The sequence below is a fragment of the Conger conger genome, chromosome 4 (assembly GCF_963514075.1).
Source record: "Conger conger chromosome 4, fConCon1.1, whole genome shotgun sequence".
In the NCBI taxonomy this organism is placed as follows: domain Eukaryota; kingdom Metazoa; phylum Chordata; class Actinopteri; order Anguilliformes; family Congridae; genus Conger; species Conger conger.
This window is the reverse complement of record NC_083763.1, coordinates 57349738-57371520: the sequence shown is the minus strand read 5'-3', so window position 1 is coordinate 57371520 and position 21783 is coordinate 57349738. Positions and strand designations below refer to the sequence as shown.

Genomic DNA, 21783 nt, shown 5'->3' with positions numbered 1-21783 from the left:
GAGCACGGTGTTCAGGGCTGGGAGATGAAAGCGTTGATGGTGCCTACCAGACTGCAGAGACTTAATCTCGCCCCCTCTCTACCTCCCTCCTCCACCCCACCGCCCGCCTGTGTTCCTCCCCAGGACCTGCTGCACCTGACCGAACTGGACCTGCAGGAGCTGGGAGTCCACAACCGCATGCACCGTGTCCACATCCTGTCCAGCATTCAGGTCCTGCAGGAGCGCGAGAGACGGAGAGGTCAGTGAATCGCATCCCACGGAGCCGCCCGTGACATCTCTGAACAGCCCAGGGCCTGGTTGGGCTGACTCTTATTTACTTCGTAAGGTATTGGGAGAGTGAAAACAAGGACCAGCGAGTCGCTGTTTTAAATCCAGCACAACAGTGAGGAACACAAGGGGAGGCTGGCACAAAGGTGCGCGTCACGTGGCACTCCACGTGACATGAAGCACGGTTGATACAGCTAATGGCACTTGACAAGAAGCAGGACGAAAGTCACAGGGTTTGTGCTTTGACCTGGCGGCCTGCTCCAGGGAAGGGTCTTGTGCTGTACCAGGGGAAGCTTCACTCACTCTCCAGTTCAGAGGACTCATGGCTGACCAAACAAGGGCCGGCTTTATCTGCGGCCTCGTCCAGGCTGTTTTCACAGGCCCGGTCCAGGCCCTGTTTGTGTAGTCCCCAGCCCGCCACGCTGTGTTTGTGTTGGGCCGCTCGCGCCTGACCGCGTGTCCTGTCTGAGAGAGAGGGGGCTTATTAATCACGCCGAGGGGAAAGCCTCTGTGACAGGGCTCTGGTCAAGATCAGGCCCGAGGTGCTATCCCACCCCGCTCTAAGCCCCACCGGCCCGGGGGTCACGCAGTAAAACCTCCATCCTCTGCAGCACAACAACCCGCTCTCCGCATCTGGGCGCACATTGTGAAAGTTGCTCTTGGCCCCCTCAGGCACTGCACAGTTGACAGAGGTCGATGTTGTTTCCATCAGCCTAACTAGCTGGCTGAAGCTCAGTGCTTTCAGTCACTCTTTGCTTCTGCAATTAAAGGCCAACGCAGTCAAAAGACTTCGTCTGAAAATAGCAATTATGTATTGTCTCCATAATAGGATATCAGCTGTAAGTCATCAAGGGGAAATGCAGGCAGGGTAACGCGTAGGGATTATGGGAACAGAGGAAGACATTGCAGTTGGCTGGGAGCAGAATAAAGGAATGAGAACATCACCCTGTTGACTGTAAACACAGATAGTGTGTCCTGCATGAACTTGCTTCCGCCTACCGTGCATTACTACAGTGCCACACTCTACCCCATCAAATGCACTGGACGCCACAGGCAGGCGGAGCCCACAGCAGTGTCCAACAGGTGATTATGCACACTTTACCAACACTAGAGGCAGCAGCCATGACTCGCCCTCAGGCGATAGCCTCCTGTGTGTAATTAAGTCTTAAAGAAGCGCATATGAAGTGTCCCTATGGATTGCAGGCAGGCCATGTCTTGTTCTGCATGCATGATGGGGTGATTCTGTGTAAGCTAGTGTGTAAACTAAGCAATAAACTGCTTTGTTTGGGGACAAGAATGGCTTCAGGAAAAGAAAAAGACATATATTGACTGCAAAAAATAAATCAAATTTAGATTATGTTTTTGCAAAGTAAGACATGTAGAAATTTCCAGCTTGAATCATTTCAAGATTTGCCAATGGGGTAAACAAAATCCACTTGTCAAGCAAACATAAAGCAGGCGCATATTTTCTTCTTGAGATAAATAAAAAAGATGTGGACGTATCCAGTACGAAGACCTTTGATATCTTCCATAGAGAAACCACTATCCATTTTGGGAAACAATCTCTATTAAAGTTGCCTTCTGATATTCATTGACCTCCGTATTTCCATCATCAGGATGCTTAAAACCAGAAAATGATTAATATTATAAATATAAATCATGAGGAATGAGGTATGAGAGAGCCATATCTGCAAACAGTGGACATTTTGAGGTTTCTGTGCAGATAAAGCTGAGGATACCAATCCGTCCAAAAATAATGAAGTGTTACCAGAAGATTCCAAAGGGCTTCTTTCATACAAAGTTTCCTTCATGGTATCTTGTCAATTCCAAATTAAATCTGAATAAAAACCTTCTTAATTGGTTTAAAGATATTCATCAAAACATTACAGTATGCCACAATTCTTCTGAACCTGCATTTTCCAGATAACGGTATTATATTTCCATGTTTATTTTAATGTTGTATTTCTAATGTTGAGAGAAAAAATGACCTTTCCCAGAATAGGATCTAGTGTACAGTAAGCATTTGTCATTTTACGGAAAGAGGTGCTAATATTGATGTTTTCTTTGTTTTTCTGTCAGTTCCCCTTCCTACATTTAGATTGGTATTCTACCTATGTATTAAATGCAGTTCCCAAGCTGCTGTTTTCCTGAGAGCAGGTAACATACTATTAAATGGGAGGCTGGCATGTTGCCTGCACTGCTATTAGGACAGATTGATCATCTGCAGTAGAAAATTACCTCCTTTGAAATGCTAACAGTACATTTGACCTAGCTAAGGGCATTTGAAAGACAATGAGATTTGAGGACATATCTGTGCCCTGTATGGATAGCATTTTAATTCTACTGTATTTAATGTTTCGGTGTACTGTAATATGGAAGCCAGTTTGTTACACAGAAAAATGTTGGCTTAATTGCAATGTTATCTTTTTCAATGGTGTCTTGGAATTCTGATGTTATTATATTTCTCACACTTGTCAAATAAGTCATAAGACAATAAGTTATTTAGCAGTCTTTAGAAGATAAAAAAGGTCTCTCTAAATGTGTCCATTTTGATCTTCCTGAATAACCTACTGCATAGGTGACTGCTGCCTGATTGGCTGTAATCAGGCTGTTATTGTAAGTCACAATGGCAAGAGGGGAAAAAGTCTGAATTCTGAGAAATAGTCACAATTGCAAGAAATGTCTTATCTCGGTCCATGAGTCAAATCAAAGTGGATTAGTTTCCGAGCTCTATTTTCATTGTGGGATGTGCCTTTGGGAAGGTTTGGAAAATGTCTATGAGTGAAGAGGGGCCAGCGTGTCACACCCTTTAAGTTCCTCGTCACGTCCTTCTGAAATAATGTAAACAAGCTTTTCACCACGTTTTTATGTTAAAGGGCCAGCAGTGTAACTTCGTTAAAACCTTTATTCTGCTGAAATATAAATATAGAGCAAATTGCTCTGTCATATTGCTCGGTCACAGCTCATTATAGCTTGAGATAGACAGTTTAGACCCTCTGCTCTGGGGTCTATGTGGCTTCATTAACCAGTTTTTACTGTGTGACAACTGCCAATAGTAGAGCCCCCTGCTATCTCTACAAACAATGCTTAACTGCCATGTCCAAGTGAAGGCCACCGGTGTTGCCTTTTGTGAGTCAACAAGCCACGTTGTCAGCCATCAATTATTTTTACTGCCTTCTGGAACACATACTGCGCAGCTTTGGTGACAAGCATTTACAAAGGCCTGGCTTTTGCTTGATTTCTGCTGAACTCCTCTCCTTCCCCTTACATTACATTTTATTTAGCAGACACTTTTATCCAAAGCGACATACAAAACAGTGCACTTCTTACAACAACCAACCGAGCACATCAGATAAAGTACAATTCATATAGGATTGGTTGCAATGCCATGAACATATGTCCAGCACAAAAGTTAGATAGACCAAGTCTAAAACTACCATGACAAGACAACTACAATCTTCCTTAAATCTTCCCCTTTAAATCTGTGTAGGCCTTCCCCTTCATGACAGCGTGTTGTAACGTGAGAGGGCAGATGATGTTTGGTAATGCAAGAGCATGCAGATGAGCTGTTATTTGTGCCTGTTCCATGTTCCATCAGTTACCATGGTGAGAAAATTCCGCATTGCGTTCAGCTGAGGCCATGACTCAAGGATAGCCAGCTCCACATCAAGGGTAGGAGTGGTCAAGTACGTTTACATGTCAACAGTCCTCTTTCAGGCAAAAATACTAATTTTACAAAAAAAAGTGCCGCTCAGTGTAGATATGTGCAGGTAATCCGGACTATAGCCCTGTTGAAGTAAGCTATGGATATTGGTCTTATCAATCAACCGTTACATGTAAAGTTGGTGCAAATAATACTTTGCTGAAGTGTACTTTCAGAGAGATTTTAGACCAGATTTAATTTAAGTGTAATAGAAGCTCTAGGGGCCTCCAAATCTAATATGACTTATCTATTTACAATCTGTAGAAATAAACATACCTGACAATGACTATGCACATGTGTTGAAGTCAAAATATAGCATGTTTCATGATTTCATGGGAATTCCAGATTTTTAAAAAAAGCTTAAATTAAATACATGTGTATTCAGCCCCACTGCAGCAGTTACAATTCTGACATGACTCAGTTTGAAACTGAATACCGTGGACTCATTGGTTTTTTAACAGCTAAAAGTTGTGAAATGGAAAGATTTGAAACATGACAAATTAACTCTAATTTTTTAGCATTCATTTCAGCTTTTGCTACTGTGTCTATGAGGAAAAACACACAGCACGTTCTTCGCTGAGACAAGAATGCTATAACGCTGTATTGATGATATACTGTAGGTCCTCAGCTACTTCCCTAAAGAAGTCTTTTGGGGCTTGAGGCATAATTGGCACTTTTGACTCATGCAGATGATTGTCATGGCATCTGCAGGCGTTGTGAGTAATGAGCAGATGATTACAGATCTGAATCCTGAGTCAGTTTGTGGGCGGGACCCTTCCTCAACAACTTCCTGAAAACACCTTCATTTGCCCAGAATAAAGTTATTTTTATGTAATAAACAATGAGCCCTCTGCTTCCAAGACAGTACTCAGATTTTTTTCAATTGCCAGCTCTTGTGAATATTGTTTGTGATACACACTGGTTATTTTGCAATGGTGACTCGGTTTGGTGGAAATACAACCACCATGGAGTGCAGAACATGTCACCTGTTGAACCTGCAGTCCCCTGATGCAGGGCCGAGAGGTGGGGGGCCCGGGGGAGGCAGGGTGGGGTTTTCCGGTGGTGGGGGTCTTAGCTGGGCCGGACCACAGGTGCTCGGGGGCCCATGGGGGATGAAAGAGGAGCAGGGCAGTGTTACTGAGTGACAGGCAATGGGAGACAAGGCTACAGGGCACAGTTTGCCTCTGAAGCTTTACCAACACGAACAGGCATATGTATGTCCAGTGCTGCTGCCACTACCATAGAAATCCCATTGGATGTGAATTTTGTAATGCTAAAAAATACACACTCAACTGAGCAGACTCAGAAGACTGAGTGTGTTTTATAACTTGAACACTGAGCGGTTTTGAAGTTGCTTCAGGTTTCATCGCCAGACTTGAGTTATAAGACATATTTCATAGCGGGGTAGAGCAATGACAGGTGTACTGTAACTGAAGACCGCTTGTTGTAAGAGTCCAGGTGTCTCTACGAAGCCTGCGCGCTTATCCACTGAATTTAATAATCCCATATGCTGAAAAGGTGAAGGCCCTCGATTGGTGGCCCTCCCCGAGTCAAGGTTTCCTGTGACAAATTGTGTAACCGTACTGCTGAACAATCAAACACTAAACAAATATCACCTATCCTCCCAACCCAGGGCCACTAAGCTCGTTGGTCAGCCATAGAATGCACACAGTACTGTTTATTTTGATCTTCAGACACTGAAGGGCAGGGGAAAGTCAAAGCAGCAATGTGGAAACATATCTGTTAAGATAGCTCTGTTGCTATTTACCATTGTGGTGTGTGTATGTGTCGGGGGGGTCAAGTATGTCCCTGGCAAATGAATCCTTTGACTTTTTAACTGCAGTCTCAAATAAAAAATTAATGTATATAAAGTATGTGTTTTACTATATACCTATTAGTTTCTCTGAAATGAAGTCACCGGCATGAACACCAATGGACAATTGGAAGAATATAAACACCAAACCTAATTGATGTCCATATAATTGGGGGAAAAATAAAGGAGAATTCCTTTTGACAGCAGAATAGTTTTTTGTAGATTAGAGCTAAACAGTCGTATTGTTTTTGACATTTTCACTTTAATAGTCTCCAGAAGTCTTGGACTGTGGAGTACAGAGAAGGCTCTTTCCAGGGGCGAAAGAGAAGGCTACTCTGCCCCGGGTGTTTGTCAGGCAACAGGTTGCGCTGACTGCTCAGGGCAGGGGCCGGCCCAAAGCTGACTCCCCAGGTCCTGCCCACTAGAGAGGGTGTGTCTGGGAAGTTGTAAATCACTCCCTGCTGGGCAGTGAAGCAGCGCTGGGGTATGTGTGTGTGTGTGTGTGTGTGTATGAGACAGGGAGAGAGAGAGTGGAGAGAGAGCCCTGACTTCTGACGGGAGGAACACCGGCACTGTTCACTGCAGGAGGTGAACTGTGGGACAGAAAGACGGCGTCCTGAAGGAGGTATCACACGCTGCTCCTGTTGTTGCCTGTCCAGTATGTGTGGGGTTCGGCTGTAACTCTGAGTGCTGGTCAGTGAAGTCAAGACGGATAAAAAGTTGGACTCTACTTTAGAGACGCGTGGATTTGGAAAATAGGTAAGCAGGTCTTGCGCAAGAGCTTGTGTTATTAGAAAGGGTTGGAATGTCTGAGATAGACATGTTGCTGCTGGTAAGGGCAATCGACAAATCACAACACGGAGAGGGATTTGGTATTACGTTCTGGACGGAAGGCTTGTCTGTTTAATTTAATTGTTTCTGACTAATTTCAGTTTTGTACATACAAACATGGGTCTGTGTGTGGCCTGTAGAGATGTCGCTGCTCAGGATAATATGGCTGTTAGTAGTGCATTCTGTATGTATTTCTGTTTTTGAAAGTTTGTTGTTGTAGCTTGTTCTTATTCACAAGGTCATATTAGCTGCAAGGGTAACTTTACCCATCCTCTGCAAACCAGCACAAAGCAGGTCAGTTTGGCAGTGCTTAATGAATGTTCTCAATGGACTCTAGTGATAAAGGACAATGACATTTAGAAGGAGTGGGGGGGGGGGGTCAACGAGAGAATGTGAAACTATAAAAATGTTTTTGCCTGAAAAGGCTTCACAATGTCAAAGGGAAAGCTAGAGTGCGTGTATGCTCAGGCTGAGGGGAGGGTGGGTGTGGGTGACAATAGGTCATCATGTTTGTGAGGAGCGTTCGTGAGGAGTAGAGTGGCAGACACTGCTGTGGGCTTTAATAACTTTGTGATTAATATGTCACACACAGCCCAGCCAGCCCCAGTGGCTGAAAGGAGCTCAGCTGGGTGCTCTCCAGTGCAATGAGGAGGCAGAGAACCGCTCTCATATTGTTCCTGAGTCCAAACAAAGGACAGGCCCAGAGAAGGGTCATGTGACAGTTGGGGTTATTGTTCTTTTCATGGGTTTGGAGTGAGCCGGGAGAGACTCCCCCATCGCTATACACTGTGTGTGAGTGTGTGTGTGTACGCCAGACACAACTTTCTGTAGAGTGCAGCAGGAGGAAAGGCAGCTTCTGTTTCCTCTGGTCAATTTTTCCAGCTGTTTATTTCTGCTGTTTGGTTTCCTTCTACTCATTAGGTTTGTAAGTTTGTAAGTGTAATTGCATGAGTCCTTTTTAAGTGCTCTGCGTTTGAAGTATGAGTCGACAGAATTCAGGATATTCCGGCCTCCTTCCACGCACCCGTTGATTGAACTTGTCGGCTTCACAGGTCAGCGTTTATTTTTGAACTTCCTATCTCCGTTGATAAGCAGGGCAGTGCGACAGCAACATAAATCTTTGCCCCCGTTTAGTCCTTTTCTCACGATTGCCTGAACCTTAAACTTGAGAAGGGGTGACCTGTGCCTTGCATCCAGATGCACCCTGTGAACTAGTGAAGCAAGGTATCTCGCTGTTGCACGTCATACCTGCAATAGCCCCTTGCAGGATTCTGTTGAGCATTCATAATCAGTGTAATTCACTAAGACTCCTCACCCCATTATTAGCTAGGATTGGGCAGCTCGGCTAAGCTGGCTGACGCAATGCTTTTTTTTTGCAAAGTGCACTTGGAACCCTCAGTCTTGTGAGGCCTTTGTCTGTGCTGTGCAGGTTTGAATTAATTAAACGGGGACTCCATTATACACCAGATTCCCACAGAGCTGCGTGGGGGATGGCTATGAAGCAGTACTGTGATAACACGCTTTGCTATTTTAAAATGCACTGGATGTTTCCTACACAGTCCTCATGTTTTTTTATGAAGTAAAGCTCTTATTACATTACATTTTTGAGACCTCTTATATTGCATTTTGCATGAGACCTTTCTAGAGGATGATGCCCTCTTTGCAAGTTTCTGAGCATACTTATTTCTAAGCATTCACAACAGGTCCATCACTTCCAACTGTTTGACTGTTGTTCTGGACATAAGATGGTCATTGTATGTGTTGTTGTAGTCAACAAATGTTTTAGCCTTTTTCTAGAAGGTATTTAAGTATTTTGAAATGCAACAATAACAGAATCTGTCAACATTAAAACATGTTTCAAGTTAGTGAAGAACTAGACTGATATTCCCTAGCTGAATGAGCAAATAAATGTTACATGCATGATAATATGCCTTCTATATACAGTACATAAACTGTGTACTGTACATATGGCACTGCATGATAATAACTTACACCCTGTGTGTTTGTGTGTGACTGTGTGGGGAATGATGTCCACAGCAGGCAGCTGGTACAGTGAGGAAAGACAGAGAGAGAGAGAGAGAGAGAGAGAGAGAGAGAGAGAGAGACAGAGAGAGAGAGACAGAGAGACAGAGAGAAAGAGAGAGTTTAGGATTGAGCTGGACAGAGCAGCACAGCTGAGACCTGCTATTATGAATGTTATGCTGACATTAACCCTCGCATAGCCAGCATGCTCTTGCCCATACCGCAGGAGGCTAATTACTCAACAGCATTCCTTAACTGCTAACAGATGTCCCTCACCACAGTCACAGCCATGTTTTCTTATGTCATAAACAGTGGACTCCTCCAGTGGCAGCCATGGGGCTCTTTGCACATTACGAAGAGCTCCATTACGGTACTTTATCTCCCAGGAAGCCAGTAAAACGAGAATGAGGCACACCAGCAAGGAGTAGCTTGGCATGTTTTTACACATTTTCTTTTGTGTTTTCTCCACAGCGATGACTAAGTAGGGTAGGGATTGTGACTAATCCCTTTTCGTCTGTCAGACACCAACAGCACGTCTACATAAATCTTTGAAGACAGTTGAACCTGCATCTCATTTTGTTGAAGCAGGAAATGAAAAGATTACCATAATTGCATTGAATGTGTAATGAACAGGTTGCTCTACATTTTCATTTTGCCTACCTGAAATACTCTTTTGTCAGAAGTTGACAGTATAATGTACTTTGTTTTCCACCTTTGGAAACTAAACAGGTGGTATATTGAGTTGGCTGGTAGAAAAGCTCTTATCATCTCACTGTACTCTGAAAATCCCCATAAGATCTTGCTCAATCCACCCAGGATCATGGGCTTTACTCAGTAAATGGGCACCCCAGAAGCAATTTCAAAGCCTTTTTCAACGATTGTAACTGTACACTGAGAGTACCCTTTGCTCTTGCTAAATAGATTTCTTTCATGGGCTGTAGTGCTGTGTGCTGAAAGGTGGCTCACACCGCAGCACAGGAGACCAAGCCCAGGTCAGTGACCGATGGTCGGCAGGGCAGTCAGACCCGGTCATGCTATTCTGAGCCGCAATGGCTGCCTGGTGGCTGTGACTGTGGCTGTAGGTCAGTGACTGATGGTCAGCAGGGCCGACAGACGCAGCAGTTCTATTCTGAGCCACAATGGCCCCTTGGTAGCTGTGATTGTCGCGGTGAGTGTGGGTTTTCCACCGAGGAGCTGGTGGAGACAGGTTCAGACAGAGCTCATCAGCAGCCAGAACGGGGAAACCCCAGCCCCACTGCGCCACACAGTCTGCCCAGCCGGGGCTTGTGGGTCACCTCACTCCGGGGGAAATACACCGTGCACTTCTGCACTCCGCTGTGGTCCCTGTGGGCTTCATGTCTAGTTGCGCAATTTTGGCCAAGGCGGTTTAACCATTGGGAGGGGACATCAAACATGGCCTCCGTTTCCCTTGCCCTGTTAAGGGTAATTTTACCGCTCTCCGGTTTAACAGTCAAACAAAAGTGAGGCTGGGAGATTGAATTTCACACGGCGGGTAGAAGACAAAGGAGGAGAGAAGAGCACCAGCTCCCCTGCGCTGCGAGTGTGTGAGAGAGGGCCGGGGCAGCTGAGGAGGCCGCGGGCAGAGAATAGGCTTTAACGGGGCTGGTTAATGGGGTCAGCAAGCTCCAACACTCAGCTGCCGTCTGGGTCAGCGGACTTGATCCACCGCCGCATTCACGCTCTAACCGCGGCGCTCCGCCTACAGATCGACTTGACGAAGGCCGCAGCCCCCGCGATGTTCGCCCCTTTGTTTTACCGCGACCGTATAGCGCTCGCTTTTCATCTCAAACGAGGAGGGGGCTTTCATTGAGGACGTGCGGTACAAAGACCGGGGGAAAGAGAGAAACGGGTAAAAAGTGCCAAATGTTGTTCTTTCAGCTCGCCGTGTTCTTTCTCTTTGAGCACTGAAGGATTGCATTTTAATTACGACGGGACTATGCTTGGTTAACCTCTAATGAGGATGTAATCTCGCACGAATCGCGATCAGAACGGCGTGTCTATTGTTTCCGCAGGTGAGACAGAGGTTTGAATTTCAGGCAGATTAAGATTCCTGAATGTAAAGAAGGTTATTAATTATATGTCAGGACTTAAAGCCAGGGAAAGGTGAGGCGGGCACACAAAGAAGAGAGCCTGACAAAAAGAGAGGGTTCACACGTGACTAATGAACCTTCCTTTCCGTTTCTTGACACGATACAAAGACAAAGCCCCGCAGAGCTGAAGGTTGAGCCGAAATGGATTTCTGCTGAAGTTTCCATATTCTGGCGCTGCCAAATGATGCTGCCAGTGATTTTAGAATCCGGATTAGGAACACTGAGGTGAAAAAGTTTTCAGGGAGGTTTTGAGGTCCCATGAGCCTGCCAGTGAGACGGCTGGGAGCCTGCAGCCGTGTTCTGGCACTGCAGCACCTCTATGGTTCCAGCAGTGGGGGGGTATCAGCAGACTGGCGGCCATGACAGATAGCAAAGCTCTTCTTCGCCCTCCTCCATAGGTTTCACGCACAGTATAGCTCCAGCAGCACCGCTCTGTACATTAGCCGCGGGCTGACAGCCAGGGTATGAGCGGAGCTCCTCCAGACAGCCCCTGGCGACAGCCCCTGCTGCTAATGAGCTGTCATTGTGTCTCCATGCACTATTTTCACAACAGTGAGGGAACAGACACCTATTAGGTAACAAGACCTTTTCGCATTTAATGCCTTGCGTAACGGCTGATCCGCTGCCCGTCCTTGTTTGCCCCGCAGAGCTGAAGATGATGGCGGAGGGGAAGTTCGCCAGCCTGCCCAGGAACATGCACATGGGACGGCAGTGCTCCCTGGCCTCCTCCATGGACCTGCTGAGCTCTCGGCCGGCTGTGGCCCAGCTGCCCCCCAGCGGGTACCAGAGCTTCTCCATCCACGGCACCCTCCCCCGCAAGAAAAAAGGGGGCGCTAGCGTGCACTCGTGGGGCATGAACAGCCACACCGGCTCCCTGCCCCACCCCGGCAGGGCCCGCCTGCCCTCCTCACCCCTCATCCACAACATCATGGAGGAGCCCCACCCTTTCCACTCTGAGACACAGAGCCAGTCCTCTTACAGGTAGGCCTGCTACCCCAAACATGCATTACACTGTACACAGTGCGTCAGCCCCCATGTATGTTACAGCCCAAGTACTGCATCACATGCAACAAAGTTCATCACATTCAGTCCTCACAGGTATTCACAACAACTACACACTCCACAATACACACACACACACCACAATATACTCACAAACCCAGCACTACATTCCACTCACCATAGCAGGTAACCCTACAAACTACACACACACACACACTACAATAAACTCACATACCCAACATTGCATTCGACTCACTGCAGCAGGTCACCGTACAAACTACACGCACACACACACACCACAATATACTCGCAAACCAAACACTAAATTCCACTCTCCGCAGCAGGTCACTCTACAAACTATGCATCACACCACAACCATCAGAGCTGTTCATACCCCATGTACCAAATTGCATTCCACATACCACATAATGCTCTACACACCTCATCTCACTGTACTCACTATATTAACCCCCTCCCCCTCACACACACACTATATCACATCCCACTTACTAAATCCACACACTCCCTTATTAATTCAAAGCATACACAGCATTATACTCTACTGTTGCACTTCATAGCTCATAATACAGATTAACTTGCTGCCACAAACCACATACTTGTACTGTACACTGCCCTCTCATTTTCCCTACTGTGAACTATCCTTCTCATGTGCTTTTACTCTGTATAACACCTAAAGACTCAGCTACAAGAGCCAGGGGTCAAATGGTGAAAATGGCCCCATTTTAGCGGCCCCTTAGACTTTCACTATTAATGAACAGCCCCCTCTGCTGTCGCTCTCTGACTCAGACAACAAACACAGACAACGTACTGGAGTTCTGAGCCCCTCCCTGCTTCTCCTGGGCCCAGCAGCAGGAGATGAATCGGTTGATATTGTACCGTAGAGAATTAGAGAGTTAGTGAAGGGCTTAACCGTGTGAATGCCGTTTGTTTTCCCCGCCACCGTGAGCTTGTGTTTCAGCGTTGAGCTCTGCCTGACGTTAGCCTGCAGCGCTTCCAGTAAACAGACCTGTGGCTTTACTGCCGGGTGGGGCAAGCAGGTCAGCTGCGATCTAATCGCCACACAAGTTATCACAGGCCCAAAACTGCTACTGGGCTGTGCTGTGTCCCAGCATGCTCTGAGTCAGCGTCCCTTTCCCCGAAGCCAGCAGATGTTATCTGTGGCCTCTGACACTGGACCCCGCCATCCTGACGGGCTCAGAGAGCCCACATCTGCACGGCACCGGCCCATTGGCCCAGGTGCTGCACCTGGAATTCTGGGAACACGCACCACCTACCTGCCTAACATAAAGCATCTTTGAGGGTTATCGCCGTGAAGGTGGGCTAGGAGTGAGTCAGCAGCTGCTGAATGCATTATAGCTGTGTTCTGCTTTGTGTCTCGACCACGACATGTACCATGACGCTTGAGATACTATCAAATTACATTGAAGAAATTGAAATGAAGATGTAGATATTGGGCCAGATTCACAGACAGAGATTAAGCCTAGTCATAGACTTAATTCAATTCTCCAGTTTAGTTCAGGACGAGGCTTAATCTGTGTCTGTTTAACCAGCCCATTAATAAGTAGACTTTTTACCGTAAAGTATCAACTCTGCACTGGTCACTGGGTGCAAATAACATAAAAAATTAAGCAAATATAACAATAAATATTATATATGAATATAATGATTCAAATGCAAAAGAAAAAGGAGAAGAATGAACTTGTCAAATGTTACTGGGTTAAAAAAAGGATCCGTTAATTACAGCCAGCCGTGGAGTCACCACACCCCTTCTGCTGTTATGAGTTCAGCTTGCTTTAATCCCCACACTTACTTGTTTAATGCCTTTCTGCTGTTGACACAAAATGAAAAATCATAGAAATCTGAACTTAATTGACGAATGGGGAGAATGGATTGTGTATGGGTTAGTAAGGGTGTGTATCCGGCCCGTTTACCAGCGTAGCAACAAGATTTACTACCATTCATCATAATTCAATCTTTTTTAAATCTAGAAACAGCAGTCTAGATATCCAGATGGGTTTTCTCATAAACAAGCAAACAGGACAGAGGTCGTTTTAATTGTTTTGAATTGTTTTACATGGTTGCTATGCAGCCCATGTATTGCATTTATCATTGATTTCTGAGCTTCCCCATCTTCTAACCATATGAACAGATTTGGCTGCTTGGAAGCTGGCTGCTGTCATGACTTGGATAGACCTGCATTCAGGGTGTGTGTGTGTGTGTGTGTCTGTCTGTCTGTCTGTCTGTGTGCCTGTGTGTATATGTTTGTGTGTTGTGTCACTGATGTGATTCATTAACATCGATCAAAAAACGAATCTCTAGTGACAATCAAGCCCACAAGAATAGTCAGGAACCCATTCCTGTGAATCACCCTGCTCTTCATTACCACTACGGAATTGACACTATACCACACACTCTGACAGCCGTGATAAACCATCAGGCTGCATTACAGGTTGCCCAGAGCCTCAGATATGTATATGTATGTGTAGAGAAGCATCAGAGGTAGTCACAGCAGGGCATTAGAACATGGTTCACAGTAGTAGAACAGCTTCTATCAGGGCATGCTGACCTACAAGAGAGGACAGGGATGAATGTGGGGGGGAGGGGGGGGGGGTTGTGGGTTGCTCGACTGATTGCAATACAGCATTTGACATTTTAAGGTTAGCTAATATGAGCCTATTTTTCATTTCCACACCGCTGGGTGGGGTTGTGCAAAATGACAAAAACAACAGAAAAAAAACTCCCAGGATGCACTTTAGATCTAGCAGTGACCTCAGACAAAACTCTGGTTTCCATAACAACCTCCTGTTGCAACTCACGCAGGAGAGGTGCTGCCATGTAACAGCAGGGGGGGGGGTTCTGTCTTCTGTCTCAGTGCAGAGAGAGGCAGGGAGGGAGAGATAGAGGGAGGGGGGGAGAGAGATAAAGAGAGACAGAGAGAGAGGGAGAGAGAAAAGAGAGAGACAGAGAGAGAGAGAGAGAGAGAGAGAGAGAGAGGAGGAGGGTGGCTCTGAAGTGCTGGACCCCGGGGCTCAGCCGGTACTTCTGGGGATACCGTGGTGGCAGCGTTGCCCTATCGAGTTCGGGGTGAGGTAACTCTAGAAAAGGACACGGGAGAGAAATTGTAAAGGTGAGGTTTTAATGGTCCCTGCTGAATGCTTCAGAGGAACACTCTCTCATGTCCTTCTCCTGCAGCGCCATTGTGTTGCAGGGCTACGCGTTACCTTTGAGTGATGTGGGTGTGGCCCGCAGCTTTTTCTCGGGGGCCGTTCACTTTTGGCAGAGCAAAGGCATGTCTGTGGCCGGTGATAAATGTTAGCTGTGCGCAGGTGTACAGCCATATCTCTTTTCAGGGCTGCGTTTTGATGTGTGCTCCATGGATGGTTTTTGTAGCTCAGAGCCTGCGCATTCAATGCTGATCACGTTTCTTACATATACCACTCTTTTGTACATTACCAACAGCTGGCAGTGAGGTGCTTGTTCTGTTATTTTCATTTGTTTTGTAATTGTTGCACTTATTGTTGCTCTTTTTTTGGTGAGATGTATCTCAAAAAATGGTCGGCCTTCAGTGGCGAGAGGCGTTAGAAAATGTCTTTGCACATACATGTTGTGTAGGTGCCTGCAGTTCCAGCCCCTGTGTTTTAATAGAGGCCAGGTCAGAGAGCAGGGGAACAGCTGAAATTCACAGCCCTTGTGCGTTACTATGTGAGGTGTTGTCAGCTGGGCTGTTGTGCCGACAGCAGGACTGATTTACTTGCAGGTCTCTTCATGTAAACTCCAGCCTTCATCGGCTTTGATTTATCCGCGGGTGACAAACTCCCCCCACCTCTCCTCTCTGGTTCGGCCGAACTGAAGGCAGGTGCTGGCCCCATTCAGCCCATCCAAGAATAGCTGGACCCAGGCAGATATGTGGAGGAAATTTACGGCCAGGGAGAAAGATGAAAAGAAAGCGGGCCTCAGTGTGAAATGAGAGAGCTGGCAGTGAGGAGCGGAGAGGGCTGTAAAGGTGCCAGGCCTGCCCTCGTTCCGTTACCCAGCATGCCCCGGGGTGAGCGGGCGGGCTCCACCTCGCTAATCCGCAGGTTTAGGAGTCCTGGTGCACGTCACAGACCTGGATGTTGATGGAGTCACTGACACTGACCCTAACACGTTCAGGTTGACGTCAGCCCTTCTTCTCCACTGAGAACACTTTGTCTTTGCTCCTCACCAAGGTTGTCTGTGTTCAGAGTGACTGAGATAAGCGCTGCGGGCATGTGGAAACTAAGGGCGACCATCAGCATCCAATAAGGGCAGAGTAGGGGTGCCACCTGTGTGATATGATGCAGATTATCAGAGAGGTGTATGTCTCACTGGTAGTCTGTAAGCTGCAAACATGGAGTAGGGTCTCATTGCACATACACTGAAGGTACTGCCAGCTGTGTTTGCAGTCAACTGAAAATGGTCTAACCAACAGGGGGTTGGGTTTTTTTGACATTTTGCTGTACGTGCAGATGTGATGTGTAAATAAGCGTGTTCACCGATAGTGGGGAGGAAGGCCTTTATCAGCCAGACATGTTTTGGTTGGACAGAGGGCACGCCGGATTTGTGCCTCCTGACAGAGGCCAGCCCAGCTGCTTTTTATTTTATGGCTACCGTTGAGCCCCAGCTGAAACAGCAGGGCAGCTGCGCCCCGCTAAGCTAAAAACACTCACGTTCCTTCTGCCGCTTCGCCCTGAAACGCTACTGCCTAACGGAGGGCTGGATGTCTGCACGTGTTTGTGAGCTGTTTGTATAAACTGTATCACAGCCTAGGGTCATAACCACAAGGACATAAATCGATGGGTCTTTAGGAATTTAAAGTGACTATCATTCGCATAACTTGAGTTAGTTGAAGGAGCGAAGTGAATTCAGTGCTCTTTGAGTTGCGTAGAGTACTTAAAGGCATATTACGCAGGATCTTTTAGCCTTGCTGTGGTCCAGTGTTTATAGTCAAAGATAAATCTCCCTCAACGTCCGCAACCCTGCCCACTCATTTCCGTTTTTTTTATTTTTTATTTTCAGATCCGTTTTACCATTTTTATCTTTATTTTTTTGATAGCTGTCGCCAGCTAGGCAAAGCAAATCCAAGGCTGTGAACGAGTTCCGTTGCCTTGTGGTTTCGCTTCGCTGTACTGATCCCACCTCAAAGGCTCTGAGCCACACCCTCCACACCGCACACAGAAAAGAGTGCCAGGCCCAGAAACATCCCCAACACATTTTAAAACAACAAGCACCAGTAAAGGAGCAAGGATTGCTAGTTATTTTATATCTTCAAGGTAAAAATCGTAGTATGCCTTCAAAGTATAAAAAAATAATAATGTTCCAAGTTTGTCTGTAGCCACTACAGGTATATATACAGACAGGTGAATAGGTGTGAATAGGCCAGTAAAGATGATTTCCCTCTTTATAAAGACTCCCCCTACTGTCTCACATCTGCAGCGGCCAACAGCACCGCCCTAAGAAACCCTGAAGACTTCCTCTCGACCGGCGGTTCGTTTGCGTGTCAAGAGCTCCGTTCACAGACTGTGCCTCAAGGAATGTGAGAGTCAGTGTATGGCAATCCAATTATACACAGCGCGGCTTTCATGACCCGTGTTGTCCTCGCTCTGATCTTCCCTTCAAATCGAGAGGTTTTCAGAAACCTCTGTGGTTACGCATGCTACAAATTCATTTTCAAGAACAGAACACAACCGCGGCGTGGCCTCGCACACAGGCGGGCGCACAAATAGATCTGTCGTGGGCTGTCTTCTTCTTCTTCTTCTGTGAGAAGGACAGACTGTTTGAGTTCCCAAACGCCTCAGTCAGAGAGACAGCGGTGTGGGCGGACTGCTTGCGGTGCGGGGAAACCTGCGCTGGGTTCCAGGTCCTAGCTCGGGGGCACCGGGGGGAACAGGTCCTGCGTGTAGCGCTACCGCACCATAATCACACCAGCTCTCCCAGGCTGGGACGCTGTCCTCTGAGGGCGTGACACCCCACCACACGCCCCGGTGGGAATAAAGGCAGGTTTCTGTGTAAGCCGAGATGAAAGCGCAGGGAGCCCGGGCCTCCTCTCAGTAGACCGACGCGGTTGGAGGGGAGCTAAACGTGGCCTGAGCACAGCAGCCCTGTGCTCTGAGGGCTCCTCACAGAATGCAGAAAACTCCAGCTTTTCACTTTTCACTCGCTTATCCGCTTCTTTCCACCATTTTCCCCGCGTTCCGCATTCGTGCTTTTCTTCTTTTTCACTCTGAAAATGGGCTTGCAAAAAGAACTGGAAAACAACAGTTCCTGTAATTAGGTGAGTTATTTTTACAATCTAAATTTGAAGTTCTCTCAAGGGGCAGCATTCCATGCACTCTTACTGTACTTGTTATTATTTGACTCTTACAGAATGCGAGAGATTGACATTAGAAGTAGCCCGCCATTTAATGTTTGTATTGCCTGGACATTCATGTACAGTTTTATGTTATTATTTTGTGTGGGATTTTCTCCCCTTTTGATCCCTATGGGAAATATTGTGTAAGACTTTCATAATTAATTTTCTTCCTGGCTGTAATCCCTCAGCATTCGAAATTGGGATTTAACTCCGTATAAACACACATTTAAAGAGGGGGAAGTTTGAAAGAGGATGAAGGCAGAACTAAAACTAAAGACAGAACTAAAATACCCTCAACGGTTGTCCCTACTCTACAACAGTTATCTTTGCAGGGAGACCTTCTCTCATCTTTCAGTAGGTGTTTTCTTTAAGATGAGTTTTTAAGGTAGGAAACGCCGCACTGGAGCACAGAGCCCTCCCCGGTCACCCCGTCCCCGGCTGCTCCCTCATTCATGTGCAGTGATCTGGCAGATGTGGCAGGTTTGACTGTTTGTGCCATGAACTCGTACAGCCCTGCGAATTAGCCGCTGCTGTTAGCAGTGGGGGACTGGGGCTCTGGCTGGCAGCAGGAGCAGGGGCTGGCTCTGTGCACAGTCCAGGAGAGAGGCAGCTGAGCTGGGGCTCTCAGACAGAGGGCCTGTGAACAGTGTTGCGCCTGTGTGTGTGTGTGTGTGTGTGTGTGTGTGTGTGTGTGTGTGTGTGTGGTTGCGAATGCACTAAAGGGAGCATTCTCTCTCTCCTTCTCTCACCAGCAGGGACCAGGGCTTTGTGGATCCCACCATGGAGTATGTCAAGGTAAGAGCTGCTTCACCATTCACTGTTGTGTTGTGTACAAGGTTTTGCTTTCAAAAGGTGCTGCTTTTGTGCCGTGTCTGGCTTTGATGGCTTTTTTAAAAGAAGGTGAAAAACAAGTGCAGTGGATTCTGAAAGAAATCACTTTTCATTATTTGCCTCGACTGCAACATAAAGTGCTTTGAGTGTGGTCAGATCTTACATGAGCAAATCCGTAGGAAGTAGGTTGAAGAATAGGCTGGCTGCTGAAAAGCGGATATTCTTTTGCTGTTGAAATAAACACAATGCTGATATTCCTTGGTAATATAACACTATTGAATGCTTTCAATGTTTTGTAAGTGCAGGGTCACGAAACTAGGACAGGGAGGCTCAAAACAACATTGTGTGCTCTTTCTTTGGGAACACTGATTACAAAGCTGTAGCTTTCACATGGAGGAAATTGTCTTAGTGTGTGTTTGTCTAAGTGGTTGATGGGTTAGACAGAGCGATTAATAAATGTACTAAATGCAACTGGTCCCTGTGCTCATTTATTTCAGGCTGCATATCTTATGTTCACACTCGTGTTCCATTGAATTTGGTACATATTTAAAGGTGAATATACAGTAGCAAATTTGTATGTGTGTGTGAGTGTGGGTTTAGTTTCACATTTGCTGTTCTACTGTAGATTATTCATCAGACTGGTGGATTAAATATTTGCCCAATTGGACTCAGGACACAATGTTTCGATTCATACATTAGCTATTTTCTTTATCAAGTTCACCTTTTCAATGTACATTAAATATTTGTTGAGGTCATTCAAAGTCTAGTCATTCAGTGGGAGAGATAGGAGAGAGAAAGAGATTTGTTTAAAGAAATGGACTGAGATATGATCCCCATGAGCATCATAACGACACAACAGGAGAGCAGTCGGCAGGGTACAGAAGATAGTCATCTATTTCTCCCTGTTAGCTGTATGCCCCAGAACACATGGTGCACGGTTTCACAACGAGTGGATTGCCATTGCAAACATTGCAAAAGGTCTTATAGAACCTGGACACATAAACGTAAATGGTTTTCATTGTGGAATCATAAGAACATTTGAATTTACGGCCTGAATACAGCCTCTGTTTCACATATTACCATTTCTTAGGAAACGATACACCAATATAATTCAGTTGGTTCAGTTAGGGCAGCATGTATTCACCGTTTTGTTTTTCTTATCAGTTGGTGTACTGTTACCTGATATAATGTGGGCTACACTGTGCTGAATCTCGACATAGATAACTTTACAGTGATAGGTGAAAAACTGAAATTTCATTTCGAAAGGTATACGGTGTGACAAATCAAAATGATGTCATTTCTCGAGCAGTGAAAAGAACATAGCCTGAGGAAAATGGCGTCAACGTTGTCAGAATCAAATTTCCCGTAGACCTTCCCTGGTACAGAGCTCGGGGCCTGTTTTCTGCGTGGCTGGACCCGCACACGTGCGGCTCCACGCTGTCAGGCCCGTGAGTGATGGCGGTTTGCAGTGTGTTCTGTCACCACACCATGACCTCTCTCAGCCAGCTGAGATCTGGCCACCATCTCGCTCTCCTGATTCAACCGCTCCTCACGCCTTGGTGTGAAGAACAAACCCAGGCTGAGCTGACCTCGCCAGGGAAGAGAGCAGAGCGCCGGCTCTCACACACCACGGCCAACGACTGCCTGTTGACAGTGTACACAGGTCTCAGTCCTCCTGTCTACAGGCAGGAAGGGCTAAGGCACCGTACACACTGCCTCCAGCTCTGAGAGTAATGACGGAATTAAGATTAAGAGTAATTACACTGCTTACTAATTACTTTCTGGGTGTATTATTCCACAGATTAATTGTTATTCCTTAATAATTACGCTATACAAAGTGATTACCATATCCAGTTAATGGTCACCTGTTACATTTTTCCACAGTTATTTCAATTACACTTAAAAGTATGAGCCTTGTCGTAATGCTCTGTGGTCAACCTTATGCACAACAGAGATACTAACTAAAATGGAAGCTATATTCCTGAGTCACCTTGGAGTGAACACAGCAGACCAAACAATACTGGCAGCTGCCTGAGCTGTTTAGTCATGGCAGGCTGGAGAGACACTGATCTCACAGACGAGGATCAGTGGAGGGAGGTCAGCGATATCACTGGACTGGGCTGGCTTCACACAGGTGGATAGGGTGAAGGGGGACATTGAAGGTACATGATTCTGAAAACACAGACTCACAGAGCTCCGTCCTTACCCACCTCGGTCACCTGGTGCCTGGCAACAGGCGTGCGGTGTAGCACTCCCCTCAGTCGCTCTTATTATTAGCTCAGGGAGGCTGAGAAAGCCAACCTGACTGGCAGCGAGTCTCTCCCTCTGTTAGTACACTCGGTCACAGTAAAATAGGATGTCAAATTGGGAAAATCCCAGATGACATGACTGCAGAGGCCTAGAATAACCTGCATTCGTACACCTCCTAACAACCCCACCCCCCCCCTCCAGTGTGGCCATCTGCTGCAGTCTGCGTTGTAAGGCCAGTCGCACCTCTGCAGCTGAAGATCTTTTAAAAGGCCTTTGTGCGTGATGCCTAAGTCTATAATGAGCCGTCCAGCTCTGTTTGTTTTCCCTCCGTCCACCGAAATGAAGCGGCCATTGGAGTTGATGAGTGTTTGCCGTGCGTCTGACGGAAGCCTGTGACGGAGGCAGGGGACGGGCACATCAAACGGCCGCTGGGCTGCGGTGATTTCCCGCGGGCAGGTGATGTGTGGCGGGAAGCTGAGCCCAACAGGGCTGGGCGAATGGGTGCGGCCCCTCCCCGGGCATCGATTTCTCCAAAGTTAAGCGCATTAAAGCTTCGGCTCAT

General features: G+C 46.6%; 1 protein-coding gene across 5 annotated transcripts in view; it reads left to right on the top strand.

The window, feature by feature from the left end:
• Nucleotides 1-222: 222 nt before the first annotated feature.
• Nucleotides 223-21783, top strand: part of bcar3 (BCAR3 adaptor protein, NSP family member) — a 44068-nt gene continuing 22507 nt past the window's right edge. Inside the window, exons 1-3 of one of the 5 annotated variants that reach the window (XM_061240788.1) lie at nt 223-238; nt 11395-11728; nt 18896-18935. In XM_061240788.1, coding sequence (XP_061096772.1) covers nt 11403-11728; nt 18896-18935 — 366 coding nt within the window. In that variant the 5' untranslated portion in view covers nt 223-238; nt 11395-11402. Of the gene's footprint in view, nt 239-6279; nt 6543-11394; nt 11729-17845; nt 18063-18892; nt 18936-21783 lie in introns of those variants that run through there. The other 4 variants (XM_061240787.1, XM_061240789.1, XM_061240790.1 and 1 more) reach the window with 4 other exon arrangements.